Source organism: Aedes albopictus, chromosome 2 (assembly GCF_035046485.1).
Source record: "Aedes albopictus strain Foshan chromosome 2, AalbF5, whole genome shotgun sequence".
In the NCBI taxonomy this organism is placed as follows: Eukaryota; Metazoa; Arthropoda; class Insecta; order Diptera; family Culicidae; genus Aedes; species Aedes albopictus.
Genome location: NC_085137.1, coordinates 469,847,926 through 469,867,727, shown reverse-complemented (window position 1 = coordinate 469,867,727; position 19,802 = coordinate 469,847,926). Strand labels below are relative to the sequence as shown.

Genomic DNA, 19,802 nt, shown 5'->3' with positions numbered 1-19,802 from the left:
GGATGAATTGAAGCAGGGTGATGCTTTTTCAAATTTGTTGTTCAACATTGTACTCGAAGGAGCGATTAGGAGATCTGGCGTGCAGAGGAATGGCACTATCATGACACGGTCACACATGATCCTTGGCTTTGCGGACGATATTGATCTCATCGGCATTGATCGTAGGGCAGTGAAGGAATCTTATGCTTCTTTGAAGAGAGAGTCAGCGAGGACAGGCTTGATGATTAACTCTGCCAAGTTGAAGTACATGATAGCGGATAGAGACAGAGGCCGGCCTAAAGATGTTAGTGCTGAGGTAATGATTGATGGGGATGTGTTATTACAGAGTTTGTTTATCTTAGAACACTTGTGACATGTAACAATGGCGTTTCCAGTGAAGTGGAAAGGCGTATTGCAGCTGCAAATAGGGCTTTTTACGGATTGCGTAACCAGCTTAGGTCTCTTAATTTGTAAACGCAAACGAAATTCACTCTTTATAAGACGCTGATTCTTCTGGTTGCCATCTACGGTCACGAGGCGTGATAAGAATGACAATTGGCAGGAAATCAACAAATTATTTACAGCAATAAATGTTAATCCGAGTAAGCAAATATCCAACATTTATAATTTCTTTCAATTTCGTTAACTCGCGATTGACAACATTATAGCACACATATTCACACCAATCAGGTATTTTCCCGCATTCATCGCACACCTGATCGTCACCACCATTTCTGGTTGCGCCGTAAGACCGCAATCTTGTTGCAATTTCTGACAACAGATCACACCAGATCTCCCGTCATGCCGCCGCACCGTCTTCAGAGTTTCCGTGTTGAAACCACACACACTTCCCTCGCGACAACGCCGGGTAAAGGTAGGTAATCCCTCGCCGTCGCATCGACCCGACGACGAGCTGGTGTTATGCAAAGCCTCCCCAAACATGTCGTCGGTCGTCCGTCGTAGTCTTAGGTCGTCGCATCGGCGCGCCGGTAGAGATACGTATGCTGCGCTGCACTCACGACGACACCATCATTAAGCGCGAAGATAAAAATGCTAGATTTTTCGCATTGTTTCTCTGCGGCATCGTATTTGGCGCGAAATTGTCGTCGATGCGTCGGACCCAATGAATGCAATAAGTGTATACGCTGTGCGTGACTTCGCTTCTCGCACTCTACGACTGGGGCGTTATGTAACTTCAGGCCGCGACTCAAAGGTGATGGCGACGACGATTCCGGGGACACCGCGGGATCCAAGAGGAAGTCACGGAGATCGTAGTCTGTGCCGAGCCGAGAGCAACTTGCTTGATTTGGTTATCTTTTCCCGTTGGCCTGGTTCGACAAAGTTGTTAAACTCGGTGCGGTGCTCGGATGCATATTAACATACCTACTGCGAGAGGCAAAGATCATTGAACCGAGAGTTGGTCTACTTCCTAGTGTAAGCGTTGATCGCCGCCGCCTGCTGGCGGTCTGACAAATCGGTGATCGGTCGAGTTTAAATTTCGTGGCGCACTTGGACATATTGGTGGACAGCTAATATTCACTGTGATGTAGATTTCTATCAATTTAAGTTTTTTATACACATGCAAGCACTCCGGAGTTTCCGAACTCATACTAGCTGAGAACAAGATTCAATCGTTCTGTGATCAAGGTATGAGCTTCAAAGAAAATATGAATTGATTTTCTAATTGAAGTTCCGCAATAATTGAATTACCTGTGGCTTCCATCACCGCGGCAGGAAGTCCCAACCCAGCATCAGCGCACTCCTTTTATGACTTTTTAATGGATCATTTCACATTTGATAAGCACCCGCCGCGCCGTCGTCTTGTCGCAAGTGCTTATTAGCGTTTGAGATCTTGCCCGGGCCGGGCGGTGACCCACTGAGCGTTGGCTAATCTAGGGTAATATGGTCATAAATTATGTTATCGAATAGATGGTGAATTGGCACTGGCTGTTGGGTTGGGCACTGCGCTGGAAGCGATGTGTGTACAAGTGAGAGCTTTGGCGTAGATAGCGAAGAGACGGAACAACGGGAGACTTTCAGTTCCTTATTGAGTTGTCGCTTGGAACGCTTCCAGCTGGTGCGGTAATTGTAGACTCAAGGCTGGAGAAATTGCTACCGGAATTTTTAGTGTTTTGTTTGCAGCTAGTGATCATTGGACCCTATAATATATTAATGTTGAGAACTATGAATCTAAATTGGTTAGCAAAGTATTTTGCTTATCTGCTCAATGTTCGTGTCTCTAGCACCTCGTAGGTGGTCTTAAGTTACGAGACCTAAGCTTGTTACGCAATCCATAAAAGGTCCTATTCGCAGCTGCAATATGCCTTTTCACTTCACGTCGTTTTCACATATCACAAGTGTTCCAAGATAAGTAAATTCTTCAACAACTTCAAACACATCCCCATCAATCACAATGATTTGATGTGTGAATGAAAAAAAAAATGACTCCTACCGAATTCAAACCGGTAGCCACTGTGCGAGAGCATTACACTATATCCTTGCACCACAATTGCGACGAGAACAGCAGGCGAAATCTGACTGGAATAAATGCTGTATATAGACAGCTTGGTTGGTCATCTTGTATATTAGTGTAATTACCTTAACCATTTTAAGATTCTTAGGCAGAGCAGTGGTACGACATTTTATCACGCTGATGACCCGGTTCAAATCTACAAAGGAGTGTGTCATGTAAAGTAAGTTTGCCATGTTTCCGCTCAGAAGGCTGAAGAGTTTTTTTGGTTAGTTGAGATCCCCCTAAGACCCCCTAGATTTCCTTTGAATAGCTCCTGAAACCCAGTTGCGTGGAACCAAGCTTAAAGAGAGCGCATACAGCAGAGTTCGGGAGCTAAGAAACCTACAGCGCACAGCAATTTCTCAGAATTTTTTTCAGGGATTCCTTGAAGGATTCTTCAGTCATTTTTGTACAACTTCTGGAAGAACTTTTGAAAAATGCCAGGAGGAATATCTGAACAAATTAAGCGGAGACCTCTAAAGACATATTAGAAGATATTTGTGATGAAACCGCAAGAGCAATTTCTAAAAAATAATCTTTGTGGGAATTTCTGCAGAAATCACTGAAGGAATTTCCCAAAGAGTTCTTGGAGTAACCCTAGGAAGAGTTTCCGATGCAATCTTAGTACTATTTGCAAATGAATAATTAGAAAAACTTCTAAAAAACTTCTTGGAAGAACTTTTGAAGAAATCTTATGTTAAAATTAGAGATGGGCGAACCGTTCGCGAACGGTTCTGAAGAACTAGTTCTAAGGAAAGAGTGATTGAACGGTTGTTCATTTTAAAAGAACGGTAGTTCTCTGTTCTCCAAAAAAAAACTAGAAAATAAAGGTCCTTCAAAACTTTTCTTCCAGTTTTTCCGATGAACGAGTATTGGGTTCTAGATGAGCGAATGTTGCAATCATTTTGTAAAATAGTGCTTCGATGACATATGCAGCCGGTCGAAGGACAGCAGTTCATAAATAATGTGTCAATGTACAGTATGGCAAATCTTATATATTTTTGCGGAGTTAAATTTGCTTTGACTGCAGCTGACTACATAACACGTAAATAATACAGCGACGTACCAACGTCAAACTTCGGTTCACTAAAAACTACTGAACGGAAGAACGGTTCAAAAGAACTAGTTCTTTCTGAAGAACTGTTCGTTGAGAATGGTTCCCTTGAAAGAACTGTTTTGCCCATCTCTAGTTAAAATTCCAGATAAAAATTCCTAAAATTATGAAAAAATCTCTGGAGACTGATCTCCTTAAAGAAATTTCAAAAGGAATCCCAGCAGGAATTTCCTTAAAAGACTGTGAGAAACTTCATGATCAGGAAAGCGAACTCTCCTCTGAAGTGTCAACTTGAACCTCTTAATCAATGAACATATGAGTTGAGTACACTTCAGCAAGGGATGCAAGGATTTTTGGTAGTGAAGAAATCTTTAGTAAAATCCCTGTAGAAATCTTTTCAAGTACTTTTGAATGAATCGCTGGGGAAACATCCGAAGAAATTTGAGGCAACTTCGTGAAGCAATCCCAAGAGGAATCCATAACGAACTTCTTAGAGAAACTTCTCAGTCAATTCTTGGTGGAATTCCTAGAAAATAATATTGAGAAATTCATAGAAAAATGCATGCATGATTTTCGATAATAATATAATTTTCAAACAATAATGTTTCAAGAATTTCCTCAGACTATTCTTGAATAATTCTTTAGGCTAATTTTTCTAGAAATAATGCTGAGTACTGCATAGATAATGCATAGGTAAGTGTCTGCAAAGATTTCCAGCAAAAACTCTTAATATATTAGTAAAGGAATTTTCGTATCCTAGGAAATATTTTTGAATAAATTCCTGGAAGAATCTGTGCAGAAATTATTGAATTTATTGCTTTTACTGGCTCTCGCAGTCTAGGGGATCAAAACGGATATTTTTACTCCGCCCAACGTTTCGATACTTTGCATTTGGCCTTTTTCAAGGGTGGAACTGGCTAGCGTTCTTCGTTTTTGTCTCCTGCCGTTTTGTACATTTGGCGCTTCTTGTACATATGTAGTTTTATACACTTAGTATTTTTAACGACCTGCACTACACTGTTCATCGAACAATAATTTATGAATGTTTAAAACTGCATATAAGATTAAAGCTTCTTGCACAAAACGGCCGGAGACAAAAACGAAGAATGGTAGATAGTTTCCTCCATGAAAACGGTCAAATACAAAGTGCCGAAACTTCGGGCAGAACACAATTGTCCGTTTTGATCCCCTAGACTGCGAAAGCCAGTAAAAATCAAGAATTATTCCAGTCGAATCTTTATGAAATTATTGGAACTATCCTTAGCTGAAACACCGGATTAATTTCATCGAGGGATATCTAGAGGAAATCTCTGTTTGTAATCCTGCAGGAATCTTTGGATATAGTTTTGCATCTCTAGATGAATTCCTGCAAGATTCTCTGGATAAACCCCTGTAGATATTTCTGGACACAATGGACTCCCCTGAACAATTCCGAGTATTGTGTTGTTCCTTGCTGTGTATGCATCGCTCCTGTATGAGATGAGCATCGCAGCATAATCGATCGCGGTCGATATTGTTCTCGCGCGGCAATGAAACAAAAAAAAACCCAGATTAATCCACCTAGTGGTGATAATGCCTTTCTCGTTATAAGTGCAATACTTATGATATATCCATCTAAATAAGCCGAAGTGTTTCTAAATCCTGATCATGCTTGATTTAGCCATTATCGAATAGGAAAACTTGATGATGGCACATATTCCGATGTTATGTTCAACATATAGACAGAGCTAAACAATATCAGTCCTATTAGTATACTTTTGACCACCATCAATATCAATGGATGCTGATTAACATCAACAACATTACATATATATTTTTTGTACAAGCGTAAGATCAAACTTTTTCTGTGAGTTTATTATGATTATACACAATTGTTGCTTAATTTGAAATCTTCATGACAAAAATACAGAAGAGTGAAATTTTTCATACTTTTTTATTCAAATTTTGCTTCCAGTTGATGCAATCAAGTTTTCAGTTTCTCATTCAGCATTGACCATTATTACATTATTGCGCTTCAGAAGTTTTGAATGATTTGATTTGACCCGATCGCATCAATTTTGTCAAGATTTTGTTCTATTTCATATAGGGAGATTTCAACAGCTTCTTCACTCATGTCCTATTCAACGCTTTCCAGGTTAAAAAAAAGCCGTTTTTTGGTGAATGTATTGGTATGGTTCACTCTTAAATTTGACTGCTTTCTGCGGTATACTCGGAACTGGATTCGGAACATTGCCAGGCCAGTTCATCTCGGGACCCACATTTTGTGAGTTTGACGGGAGTGGGATTTGATCTCAGGTCTCCTCGACGTGAGAGTCAAGAATTTCTGAAGAAATCTTTGAAATGCTTGAACAATGCTTCGTAAGAAATCCTTGAAAGGACTTCAAGAAAAACCATTTGTGGCATTGCAAAAAGAATTCTTGCAGAAATTTCTAAAATCAAATCTTAAAAGAATTCCGAAAGAATTCCTTTGGGAAATTTGCTCAAGGAATCATGTGGGGTAGCCCCAAAGGAATCGTTTGTTGAACTATTTAAGAAACTCTTTATGGAATTCTTGAGAATACATATTACTGCAGAAATTCCTTCAGAAACACTTGGAGGAGTTTCCGAAGCAATCGCTGTAGCAACTGTCGAAGCCAATCTTGGAGGAATTTGTAAAGAAGTTCTTGAAGTTATTCCTAGATGAATCGTAAAATATATCTAAGAAAGAGTTCTTGGAGTTCCTCATTTGGAACAAATGCTTGATGAAATCCTTAGAAAAAATCGTGAAGAAAATTCGGACGAAATTGGTGTTATCGCTAAGTAAATCTTATATGGTATCAATAGATGGGAACCTTGGAAGAATGCCTTAAGAATTCATTAAAAAAATTCAATAAAATTTCCTGATGGAATTTCATTGAGAATTGTTGAAAGAATTCTTACATTTTTTTTTTATTGGAATTTTCCTTGGGAAATTTCTTTTGGATCTTTTTCAGTAATTGCTTTGGAAATCCGTGCAGCAATTCGTTAGGGAATATCTTTGATAATTTATTTGGAAACTCCTTCGTCATCCTTCATTATTAAAAAAAAAAAAAATTGGCAATTGTCTCAGCTATTGTGTTTGCAATTCCTTTGGTTAAAATTATCGAGATTTCGACCTCTGTTACAAGTTTCATTGAAAATTCCTACGGCAATTCTTTTGAATGATTGTAAGGCAATTCCTTCGGAAACTTCTTTGACCAGTTCTCCGCAATGCTTCAACAATGGCTCTGCGAACTTCTACAGAGTATTTTTTCTACAGAAATTTCTTTGGAAATTCCATTTACAACTTCTCGTTGTTTTTTTTTTGACAATTCGTTTGAAAAATACTCTGGTAATTATTTCCTGTGACCTACACCGTGGAATATTTCATATTACCTTTGGCGGAGTTTTTTTTGACATAGCTTTTGGAAATCCTTCTAGCCATTTTATTTGGATTTGATCCTGAAATTCCTATAAGATTATTTTTGGGGGTTTCTTGGAATTTTTTTTTAACTTTTTCGGTAGTTCCTTTGAAATTTGGTTCGGTGACTCATTCGAAAATTGCTGGGCAATATCGAAATTGATTTAAGTTTTTATTTTTTAAAATATCTACGACATAACTTTTCGAAATTCTTTGGGCAATAGCTTTAGAAATTTATCAGGCAAACTCTACGATATTCCCTTCAGCAATTTCTTTGGAAGTTTCACCGGCAGTCCTTTTGCTAATATACTTGACTTTTTGTAATTCTTTCAATAGTTCCTTTCGAAATTAGGCAGGTACTTTGAAAATTCCTTAGTTAATTCGTAAATTGAGGCGGCAATTTTAGAAAATTTCTCCGTTAATTTCTCAGAAAATTTCTTAGGTAATTCCTGTGGAAATTTCATTTGATAATTTCTAACGGATTTCCGTCTATTGCTACTTTTAAGATTTTATGAGATACACTCTTGCGAATTAAAAAAAAACAAACATTTACAATGGAACGGCCGAAGAAAATCTCAACGAATTACCTAAGGAATTTCCGAAAATCTAAGGAAATTCACAAACAATTTCCAAAAAAAAACACAAAAAATGTTAGAAGGTATACCAGTAGATTTTTTTTTATTTGCCACTGTTCTTGGGGAAATTTCTGTGAGAATTCTTGAAAAAAATCTTACATTTTTTTATTTGAATCAGTTGAATCTTTGAAGAAATCGCAAGAGAATTTATTGGATGAACTAATAAAGAAATCTTTGGCAAAACTCCTGAAAAAAGTTTGGGAGGAATTTCTAAAGACATCTTTGATGGAATTGTTTTAGAATTTTGAATAAATCCTTGGTAGAATTTCTAAAGCAGTCCCTGGAAAAAGCCCAAAAGTAATCTTCTATAGGGGTCTTGGAGAAATTATTGAATAAATTAAGAAAAGAATGCTTTACTGATGAAACTTTCGCAGAGGTTCCTAATAAGATCTTTGAAGAAAATCCGAAAGATTTGTTGGAAGAAATATTTAAGAAATCCTTGGAAAAAATCCCGTAGGAATATTTGTAGCGATTCCTGAAGAATTCTTGATGGATACCCTATATGAGATCTTAAACTTCCATTAATCACTTCTAGGCATTCTTAAAGAATTCTTGAAGAATGTGGCAGAAAAAGTCTCTTCTGAAGAAATCATTTTATTTTATCTTTTCAAATCAGATATCTTTCCCCTTGTTTACATATACGCTCCTATTTTCATCCTACTGAAAACAAAGGAATGAAGCGCTTTTTCATATTTTTGTTAGAAGAGAGCACGAATAATAGCAAAAATTACGTAATTAATCGGTGCGGTAATCGCTTTGTTTTCGAATAAGATGAATTTGGGATTGTAAGATTACTAAGGCACTTTGACCCTACCAGGAATCCTCGAAGATTTCTTTTAAAGAATTTCTAAGGAGTCTGATCAAAAGTCACAATAGAAGTTTTCAGAAGAGTTCCTAGAGGAATTCTAGCAAAAATTCATGAAATAATCCTTGGGAAAACTCGTAGAGCAGATGAATTTTAAAGAATTCGTTGGAAGAAATCCAGAAGGATTTTTAGAAAGAATTCAAACAGAAGTTCCTCTCAGAATTTTCTTAGAGGAACTTCTGTATGGACCCTTGGTAGATTTCAAAAAAAAATATTATCCAATGGATTCTTTTGAAATTTCTTGGAGGATTTCTAGGATGAATCTCTTAATAAAACTTTAGAGAAACTCCTTGAAGAGTCTTTGCAGATTTTTTTCGAAAAAAATAGCGTTGCAGTAATTCTTGAAGGAATCCTTGGAGAAATTTCTAAAAGAATCTTTGGAAGAAATTCTTAAGAAATCTTCAAAGAAACGCCAAGATGAGTAATTAATGCTTGAGGAATGCCAAGATTAATTCTTGCATAAATCAATGGAGAAATGATTTACTTCCGTGGAAAAATCATTTAGGTGGTATTTGGAGGATCTCCTGATAGAAACTATGGAGGAATGTTTGAAGAAATTCCAAAAGGACTTTGAAGCCTTTGCAAGAATCTTTTGAAGAACTCTGAAGTACTTTTGAAAACATCCTCGGAGACAACACTGTAAGAATACATGAAAGAGTGTTTAGAGAAATTTTGAATGATACTCTCGCATTAATCACTTGAAAGATTCTTGAAGACAAATTATTATTCAAGAAAGATTTTTTCAAAAAAAAGGGAAAAGCAATCTTTGAAGGAATTCATAAAGGATTACTTGATGCAGTTCCTAAATAAATTGTTAAAAAATCGTCATAATTCTTAGAAAAAAAATCTTATGCTCATTGATGGAACTCCGGGATGTATCCTTGCAGAAATCACCGAAGAAATGCTCAAAGGAATACAGAAAATATTTTTTAACCTTCTATCAGTTAGTTGGCCACCACTGCCAGCATCACGCTGAGAAGGCGAGATTTGTTTCAACGCTTTGTACAAAATACAACGGCGTGATTATTTGAGAGTTAGAAGAATCGATTTAACATTGTAAAATATGTATAGGTATCTGTAATTTTCATGGGGCCCACAAATTTGGTTCCGCACCGGGCCCCAAAATTCCTAGCTACGCCACTGGTGGCAGTTCTTATGTTCCGTAGAAAACCTTAAGAAATAAGAAACTTGATCTCCGAAAAAATGTTGTGGAAATACCTTTATCGATTTTTCCCAAATTTTGATCGAGGCATTCCTTAGACAACTTGTTGAGAAGCGAATGTGATAAAAAATTAGATAATTATTGGTATTTAGTGATAAATAATGTTGCATTCATTAAAAAACACCTTTTTACAAATACAAATTTGAAAAATTAAGTTATTTGTTAGAGAACTCGACTGTTTTTTAAAATATCAAGATAATTGAAAGGAAATATAAAAATATGGAGTACAATATGCTATACGCTGAAAGAAGTTGGTAAAAATCATTAGAAAAGTTCATTTAATTTAATAAACAAAGTGTATTTATAATTTCTGAAACAGTCTATAAACCCTTTCCATTACCCAAGCTCCATATAGCAGGCAGGCGTTCCTCCGCTTCTGACTGACAATGCGAAAACTCCCTCCTTTGCCCCCTTTTCTGTACACAAATTAAAAGGACACAAAAATAACCAATGTATGTGTAGTGTACAGTGTATCAAACAATTGTCCGATGCTGGGTCATTAGGCCGAAGGTCATTAGGCCGAAGGCCATTAGGCCGAATGGTCGTTAGGCCGAATGGTCATCAGGACGAATTGAAAGTTAGCCGTTGTTTTTACCTTTTCCAACAATTTTTGACAAAAACTAGTTTAACAATGGAACTAGAAAGAATAGCCTATGTTTTAAAGAAGGAAAAATTTATGAATTGAATATCAGCAGTTTCAGCGCCAAAAACTATTTCAGCAATGATACTAGAAAGAACAGCCTATATTTAAAAGAAGGAAAAATTCATGGGTAAAATATCAGTAGATTCAGCATCAATAAAGTATCTTCGTGCCTGTCACACGATACACACATGCATAATGGTCATATATAGAGGAAGCTCTCAGTTAATAAGCTGAGAAGCAGGCTTTGTCTCAGTGGGGACGTAACGGCAAGAAGAAGACCCAATGACCATTCGGCCTGATGACCATTCGGCCTAATGACCATTCGGCCTAATGACCATTCGGCCTAATGACCATTCGGCCTAATGACCATTCGGCCTAATGACCATTCGGCCTAATGACCTTCGGCCGAATGGCCTTCGGCCTAATGACCTTCGGCCGAATGGCCTGACACCCAATTGTCCGTACAGAAATTTTTTGGCCAAACAATTTTTCATTTAAATGATTATAACTTTTTTATACGTCAATCAAAAACGCTGAAATTTTGACCAACTATAACCCATATATTAAAGCTCCATTGGTAAAATTTTGAGCGAGATCGAATAAGTTGTCTGAAAGTTATAGAACTTTTAGTAAAACTTATAAAACTTTTGAATACATTTTTAAATTATTATATCCCAATATGTACTTGATGAAACTTTTTCAATATTTTTCGTGTTACAGCTTATACCCAAGGCTTTTATATGCAGCTTCGTTTAAGGTTTTATATTCACTACAAAAAATATGAAAAATCTGTATATGTTCAGAGTGTCATTTGGAAATTTATCATATTTAGATCAATGAAAGTGCCAAGTGTTTTCAACTTTTTTAAACTCTCTTAATGATATATTTTTATACAGGACCTACTAAACTAAATATGAAGAGTAGGTCCTATGGATTTTTCGTTCAGTTAATGCACTTTTATTGGTGGAAAACGTTTGGCAGATTATATGTGCAAAATATGGTAAATTTTAAAATACGACAACTACATATGCACATTTTTCGTATTTTTTGTAGTGAATATAAAGCCTCAAACATGGCTGCATATAAAAGCCTTAGGTATAAGATGTACCACACAAAAAATATTGAAAAAGATTCATCGAGTACATATTGAGATAAAATGTTTTAAAAATGTGTCCAAAAATCTTATAAGTTTTACTAAAAATTCTATAACTTTCAGAAAACTCATTCGATTTCGCTCAAAATTTTACTAATGAAGCTTTAATATATGATTCATGATTGGTCAAAATTTCAGCGTTTTTGATTGACGCATAAAAAAGTTATTAACATTTGAATGAAAAATTATTTTGACAAAAAATTTGCTGTACGGACAATTGTTTGATACACTGTATGTATGTGAGACACATTGTGAGTGTGTATGTATGTCTGTGCTCAGAAAAATCACTTTTGTTTTGAAGGTCTTTCCATTGACCGATATTACCGGTTTCAGCACAAATCGAACGGGATTTTCATCGCATTGTTCGTTATTGAAAATGGTCCGGATTGGTCAAGGTGTTCCGGAGTTATGATCATTTTAGTGATGTGGACCAGCACCGGTAGAACTGGCCATATATAAAACTGTCATGCGATACATCAACACGGCGCGGCCTTTAAGGCAAAACCGATGCATTTCCTCATTTTTTTTATTCAATAACGCAGCAATATTTCCAAAATCGGTAACCGTAAACATGAATTCCTATTACATATCAAATAAGAGGGTTTATTAAAATAGTAATGAGTATGATATTTTATTACATTTTGTTAACTGTTAAGATGTTGCCACTCATTTCCAGCTATGCTCGAACTACATTATTAGCACCTGCCCATGTAAATTGGAATAGAATTGTCCAGAACTACGTTGGTCAACAAACCCAAAGCGCATTTTTTTTTCGCACAATCATTCTAATAAATCATACACTAGATCATGCACCTTTTCCTCCATACGCGAGTTCAAAAATCTCCATTCCATCACCAAAGACCTAGAACTTGTTCATTCATCATCGAACCAGCATCAGCATAGAGAATCGTCTAATCATTCACCGGTCATCAACTCCAGCAAGTCGACCATGATGGTGGTGACTTTGAACATTCCGACTTTGAATGACCCTCTCAACACACTGCACTGGCTGCTCGGAGTGGCAATTAAATCGATTACTATTATACCCCTTTGTGGCATGCGCAAAACCGTTACGAAAACCGATCCGACAGGTGCTGCTGCCAGGGTGAAAAATGACTCCCGCTCATCAGCTACCGCGGATCGCGCGTGTTTGCTTTGAAATCAATCAGCTAATTGATTTCTATTCTTATCTCTCGCTTTTCAGATACAACCCCAACGACTACGGCGGCACCAGCGAAACGACGCCAGGTCAATCGGGACAACAAGCTGATGTCGGTGTTGCAAGCTCGGAGGACGGCCTTGTCCAGGGATCGCTGGCAGAAAGAGTACCATCCGTCCTCGTCGCTGAAGCTTCACCGGCATAGCAATCCAGCTGTGAACTTGGTCGAGGACAGTAGCACTCCGGAGAGTAATTTGATCATTCCACCGGGGTCGAGGATCGCCGGGGTGGATGAGTTCCTAGATACGGACGAATCGATCCACGGGATGTATGTGGTGAATCCGAGGACTGGGAAGATCGCTCTGCAGCAAACGGGACCACAGGTAAAGTTGGCCAAGGAGACCAATAACTTTGTGGTGCAGCACAGCAACAAGACTGGGGAGAGTACCAAGTTGACGTCGACGAAACCGTATACGGGGAGGAGTTTGTACTACGATGGACGAGGAAAGCGCAATCGGGATCGAAAGGCGTTCCCGACGTCGACGGAGCGCACGTTAGACGATAGCGAACTGGTGCCGTATCAGTTCTTTGGGCAGAAATTGGTGCCGTCGAGGAAGACTACGGAAGATTCGAGGAATCAGGTGGTGCTTACCAAGGGTACGAGGCTGAACAAGCTGAAAGAAGATTCATTGGAGATCATGGAAGTCTCGGCCCCGAAGCCTTCGACGGAGAAGAACAAATTCTGGCAGACGAGGCTAGCGTACCAGACGAGAAATGTAGTAGCGTTCAACAACTACCTGAGGAGGTCAAAGGACGGCATCTACGGAATAACTCCGACGCCTACCACATCGACGACGGCTGCTTCTACTGAGAATCCAATTCATCCAGATTCGTTGACAAACTCAATGATTGCGCTGAGCAACCTCTCAGAAGGTCCAGTTGATCCAAAGCAAGTGTTCTCCAGAAGTGCCAACTTTACCACGTCTAGCAAGAGTGAGCGAATAGTTTTGAGCTCAACTGAAAGCAGTACAACAGTAGAACCTACTAAGACGACTTCGGAGCTGCCTCCGAACCACAAACCAGAAGAGGAGCTTCCGGGACTGTTCAGTCCAACTGGACTTGCAGAGATCTCCAAATTGATTATCAACTATCCGGACGACGCTACTCCGGAAGATCTTTATCACGCAAATAGCTATCAGCCTGTGGCTGAACCTGTCCCAGTTCCGACAACCACCGAAAAAACAGAACCAGTGCCTGAAACGACACAATCGATCGTAGAGGACTACGAAACTCCCAGGAATTTGGTTTCGATTCCAGATATCAATCACATTTTCCAAAACTTGTCCACGAGAACGACAACCAGTACGACTACGGAGATGCCAATGCCAGCCAAACGAGCATCGCCTTCAATCATCGATACCGAAGTCCGAACTGAACAGTATATCCCAGTGACTGTGATGCTGTCTACTACAAGTACGACAACCTCCACCCCAGAACTAATCACTACTACATCCACCGAACCAACGACTTCAACCACCACGACTACCACTACTCCACCTACAAGTACAACAACCAGCACCACAACTACCACAACAACACCCCGGCCTACAACCACACCCACAACTCGGCCAACCCCTCCGGAGATCTTCACCGATCCCATCACCGAAGTTGATCAGGACGTCGAAGTCTACTCGGACAGCGAAGACGACGACTCCAACTCCACCGATTTCAATCCCATCCTGTCGCACGTATTCCCTAAACTCACCAAGAACCCCCTCCCCTCCCGACCCCCAACGATCATGGACTTTGCCGCAACCTCCCCATCCCCCAGTGCATCCCCACACATCCCCACCAAAAAACCAGCGATCGCCTTCGAGGGCGTCCTGCTGCAGCACAACAGCGACGTGGTGATCGAGATGCGCAAAATGAACACGGCTACGTTCATCCTGGCCGGCCTTGGGATGCTCCCGATCGTCATAATCATTCTGTACGTGATCAAGGCAGCGGTTTGCAAGCGGGAGAACAAGGTCTCCCATGACCTGGAACGGTACATTCCCGATGGGCAGCCACCGATCAGTCCGGTGGTGCGGTTGGAGCAGTCGGACACGTCCAGCGTGGCGGACGAGTCCATTATCACCGATCGGGACTTCAACCGGAAGAACTTGAGGTTTAAGAGCTTGCTTGGCGAGGGTAACTTCGGGCAGGTTTGGAAGGCTGAGGCCGACGATCTTGCGGGGCACTTCGGTTCGACGAGGATCGTCGCTGTAAAGACAGAACGCAGCGACAACGGTCACGGAGACTTGAAAGCGGAAGCAGATATCATGCGGAAGCTGGGATCACATCCCAATGTGGTGACACTGCTGGGGGCTTGTTTGGAGCAAGGTTTGTTTCGATCGATTTTTGGAAAGATCCTTTGAGGTTAACCGTATTTATAATTTTCAGAACCGCAACTGCTGATCATGGAGTACGCCATGAGAGGACGGTTGCTATCGTTGCTTAGGGCGGCACGAGGGGCCGTCAACGGGTTGGCACCGACGATTCACGGCAATCGGACGCCGATCATGCCACTTTCACCAAGGAGGCTAACGGGATTCGCGCACGATATTGCCCGGGGCATGGAGTACATCGCCGATAAAAAGGTTTGATCGATGATGGTTTTGATGAAAGGTTATCAAGAAGCGCAGTTGTTCAACCAAATCCCTACTTTCAGATCGTCCACCGGGATTTGGCGGCTCGCAACGTCCTGCTGGATCACAACGGGATCTGCAAGATCTGCGACTTCGGTATGTCGATCGATCTGGAGAAGATCAAGTCGTCGCAGGCGCACATCCGGGTGCCACGGTCGCACCACGGCGAGTCGAGGTTTAAGTTCGATCTGAGCGCACGGTCGTTCGGCATCGGAAGGCACCACAGCCATGGCCATCACGAGGGCCTGGGAAGGCACGGTAACCACCGGGGAGGAGGTCATGATACCAAGAGCCGACCGGCGTTACCGATTCGATGGATGGCACCGGAAGCGCTGCAGTATCACATTTTCTCCCGGGAGACGGACGTTTGGGCGTTTGGGATCGTTCTGTGGGAGATCTCTACTTTAGGTAAGGGATTTTTACTCTCTGAGATAACTCACGTTATTGAAAACAAGACATGTTGGTTTGTCCATTTAGACTAAACAGATTTTACAAATGTTATGCTTTTATCATTATGTTACGGTCGCCATATTGTTATCTGGAATGAGATTTTCAAATTCAAAAAGGGGTCTGCAAACTTTATTGTGTTTTGTTAATCTTATTGTACAAATTCCGTAAACAAAAAGGTGAAAATATGCCTGAATAACCTGAGAAGAGATAACTAGAAATATCACCAAGAATTTATGTAAGACTTCAGCGATACATTTCAAGCAAATGTTTTGGATGAATTCCGTTTACATTACTTCCGTTGGATTTCGAGAAATTCTCGAGTAATTCTTCCAGGAATGCAACTCAAAATTCAATTATAATTATGCAATAAATTACTCTATATTGATTCTGCAGTCTCGAAACTATTTTGCGATTTTTCTGGGTTCTTTAGAATTTCAATTTGTCTACCGGAAGTGTCATCAAAGAGGCACTGTCATTACTTTGTGAGCAAATTTGAACAGTATTTCTCCTAAAGTTTCTGCAGGTGAACACAATGTTAAAGGAATAATAATATAATTCGGAGTCTTTTAGGGTGATGATTAACCTGGGCTTGTTAGGGGAATATCTGTAAATAAAAAGAAAATCGCGTTAAGTACTGTTCCTTTGAATTCCACTATGAATTTGCATCCTCTGACAGATATGTATTTCGATCTCAACTGTAAGGTCGTCTTCAGTGTCTTGTACTTGACTCGACTACAGTTGAGGTCGAAATACGTATCTGTCAAAGGATGCAAATTCTTAGTGGAATTCAAAGGAACAGTCTTTTAGGGATTCTTTCAGGATTTATCAAAATTTCTCCTGAATTTCATGGAAAGAGATTACAAGCAGGGTTTTTTAAAATGATTTCAGCAAGACTTCTAACAATTCCTCTAGGTTTCCCCTTAGTATGCATTCGTGTTCATGAATTCCTTTGAATTTTTTTTCCAGAGATTCCTCTAGAGATTCTCACAGGATTTTTGCTTGAGTATTCTTCATGAGTTTTTCAAGAAATTTATCAAAAAAATATCTTGAAACTAGCCCATGAGTTTCTACAAAAATACACTTAAAACTCCCTATTGACCCATTTGAGGGATATTGGGTAATTCATTCAAAGACTGCTGTATAAGTTTGCCCATGTGTTCTTTCATGTAATTGTTCAAACATTTCTAAAGGAACTACTCCAAGAATATGATATATCTGTAACCTTTACCGAGTTTATCGAAATCTAAACCGTTAAGTTTTTTTTACCAAAATAGTAATGTTAGTAGTAAATAATAATGTAAGTTTTTAGTAACTTTTACTCAGAAACTTATTGCGGGATTTCCTCAAGAATTTCACCACATTTCTGCGGATTTGTTCAGTAAATTTTCTACGGATTTTTTAGGAATTTCCCCATAAATTTCTGATTCCTTGGAATTACTTTTAAAGTTTCTCTAAAATTTTCTCATATTTTTTCTAAGAATGAAGGAGGAATGTAAAAGAGTTTCTTCAGGTATTCTCGCAAGCATTCCTTCAAAAATTCTTCCAGATATACCTTCAGAAATAGATTCAGGAAGTTTTGCTAAGAAATCCCTCCAGAAAATTTTGAAGAACTTCTTCTGGTAATCTCCAAAGGTATCACCAGGAGTTTTCAAAAGATTCCTTCAGAAATCCTCCAGGAATACATTTACAAATTCCTTTAAGGATTCTTTCAAAAATTGTTCCAGTTTTTTGTAATTTTTGTATATCTGTAAAAATTCCTGCAGGAATTTGTTTAGGATTCCCAGCATATATTGCTGACGAGAGCAGATTCTCAAAAAAAAAAAACTTGTAGAAAATTCTGTAGAATGCCAGAAGCAATTTTTCTAGGATCTCTTGTAGGAACCCTTGAAAAAATTTTCAAAGGATCTCATTGAAATTGAAAATAAAAGTTTGGAGGAATTCCGGAAAAACTTTATGGAAGAACTTTTGGAGAATTTCCCTACTGCTGTTCCAGAAGAAATCTCTTAATACTCTGAAAAATTCTCCTGAATTAATTCTGAAGAAAACCCTCAAGGGATTTAAGAAAGATTCCGAGAAAAATTTACAGAAAAAAATCCAAACAGGAATTTCTGAAAGAATTCTTGAAGGAATTTTTGTAGAAATCTCAAGAAGAACTCTTGTTTGCATCTCTTCAGGAGTATCTGAAATAACATCAGAGAAATTCTTTAAAAAAATCAGAAGAGGAACTTATGAAAAACTTCTTGGATGAATACCTGAATAACCTTTTCGGGAAACCTTCGGTGAAATTCTAAGAATCGGTTATTTAAAAATTTTAAGGAAGGGTACAGGAGGTTCCTTTAAATAAATTCTTGAAGGATTTGCTGGAAGTATTCCTGAACTTCTATTTCTTTATGGCTCTACGCTCCCACTGGAGCTTGGCCTGCCTCGCTTCAACTTAGTATTCTTTGAGCATTTCCACAGTTATCAATTGAAGGGCTTCCTTTGCCTGCCATTGCATGGATTTGTATATTGTGAGACAAGTACAATGATACACTATGCCCAGGGAGTCTAGAAAATTTTCCTGACGGGAACGGGAATCGAACCCGCAGTCTCCAGATTGGTGATCCATAGCCTTAACCACTAGGCTAACTGGAGACCCCTGGATTTATTTATTGTTGTTATTTTGTTTAGAAAATCCTTGAAAAATCTGTTTTCACGAATTCTTTGCAAAATTCCGAGATTCTTTTTGTTTTCTAAAAATTAACAATTTTTCCAAGAATTCTGACTCTTTGGAAGTTTTTTTTAGTAATTTTTACGAAGGATTTCATTGGAAAACTATTTCTGAGGTTCATTCGGGAATTTTTCAACGGCTTTTTTAGTAAATCTTCCATGGGCTGTATCGTGAAGTTTCATATGGGATCTCCAAAGTTGCAACAAAGAGTTTTTCTAGGAAATCTTACAGCATGCATGGCTTCAGCAATTTCTTCTTGAGGTTTTTCACAAAACCATTCCAGAATTCTTTGTGAAGTTCATGCATGGTTGCGCATGGTCTTCTTAAGGCGAAACTGGAAGCATTTTCTCATTTTTTCGATTTTTGATCTTTTATTGAATAACGAAGCAATATTTTCAAAATCGGTTTTCGTGCACATGTAGAGTATGGATCAAGGTATTTTCTGAATTTTTTTGAGGTTGAAAATGTTTTCCATTTTTGCAGAAACCATTTTTTTGTGAAATTATGTTCAAAAATGGTTTCTGCAAAAACGAAAAACATTTTCCCGTACAAAAAAAAATAAGAAGATACCTTGATCCATACTCTACATGTGCACGAAACCCGATTTTGAAAATATTGCTTCGTTATTGAATAAAAAATCAAAAACCAAAAAGTGAGGAAATGCTTTCAGTTTCGCCTTAAATAAATCCTCCAGACAATTTTTCAGGAATTCCCTTAGATGAATCCGAGGTTCTTTCGCGAATGTTTTAATAATCTTCAAAAATAAGTTTCAAAATCTTCTACAAGGATTTCTCCAGAAGTTTTTCGAGGAATACCTTCTGGGATTCTTCTAAAATATCCTCTCATTCGTTTGGATTTTTTGTTTCAGATATTGCTTTAGAAAATCGTGAAGATTTTTCTTCAAAAAAAAAAAAATAAAACAAATCTCTTAAAACATTTCGAATGAATTGCTTCAAAACATTGCCTAAAGATTTCTTCGGATTTTTTTTTGAGGAATTTCTTTAACACAAATCACAGGGATTCTCATGAATTCTTCCAGAAATCTGTTTCTGAAAAGCTTACCGAGATTTCTTTGAATTTTTTTAAAGAAAGTTCTGCCATGGAATGTTCCCCTTAGAATTCCATCACATTTTTTGAAAAAATACTCTTGGAAATCCTTTAAAAAAATCAACCAGCTATCTTCTAGGAAATGCTTAAGAAATTTTTGCAAGGACTTCTTCCGACTCCAAAATTTTCTCCAGGAATTTATCCAAGAACTCCATTAGAAAGTCCTGCATGGATTGTTTCCGAAATTTATGCATAGATTCTTTCGAAA

At 38.6% G+C, this 19,802-nt stretch overlaps 1 protein-coding gene across 1 annotated transcript in view; it reads left to right on the top strand.

The window, feature by feature from the left end:
• The window catches only part of LOC109419618 (mucin-2), a 481,698-nt gene that overhangs the window by 456,447 nt on the left and 5,449 nt on the right, over nt 1-19,802 (top strand). The window contains exons 4-6 of the mRNA XM_029870881.2: nt 12,686-15,022; nt 15,083-15,279; nt 15,351-15,735. Of these exons, the coding sequence (XP_029726741.1) occupies nt 12,686-15,022; nt 15,083-15,279; nt 15,351-15,735 (2,919 nt within the window). The remainder of the gene's footprint in view (nt 1-12,685; nt 15,023-15,082; nt 15,280-15,350; nt 15,736-19,802) is intronic.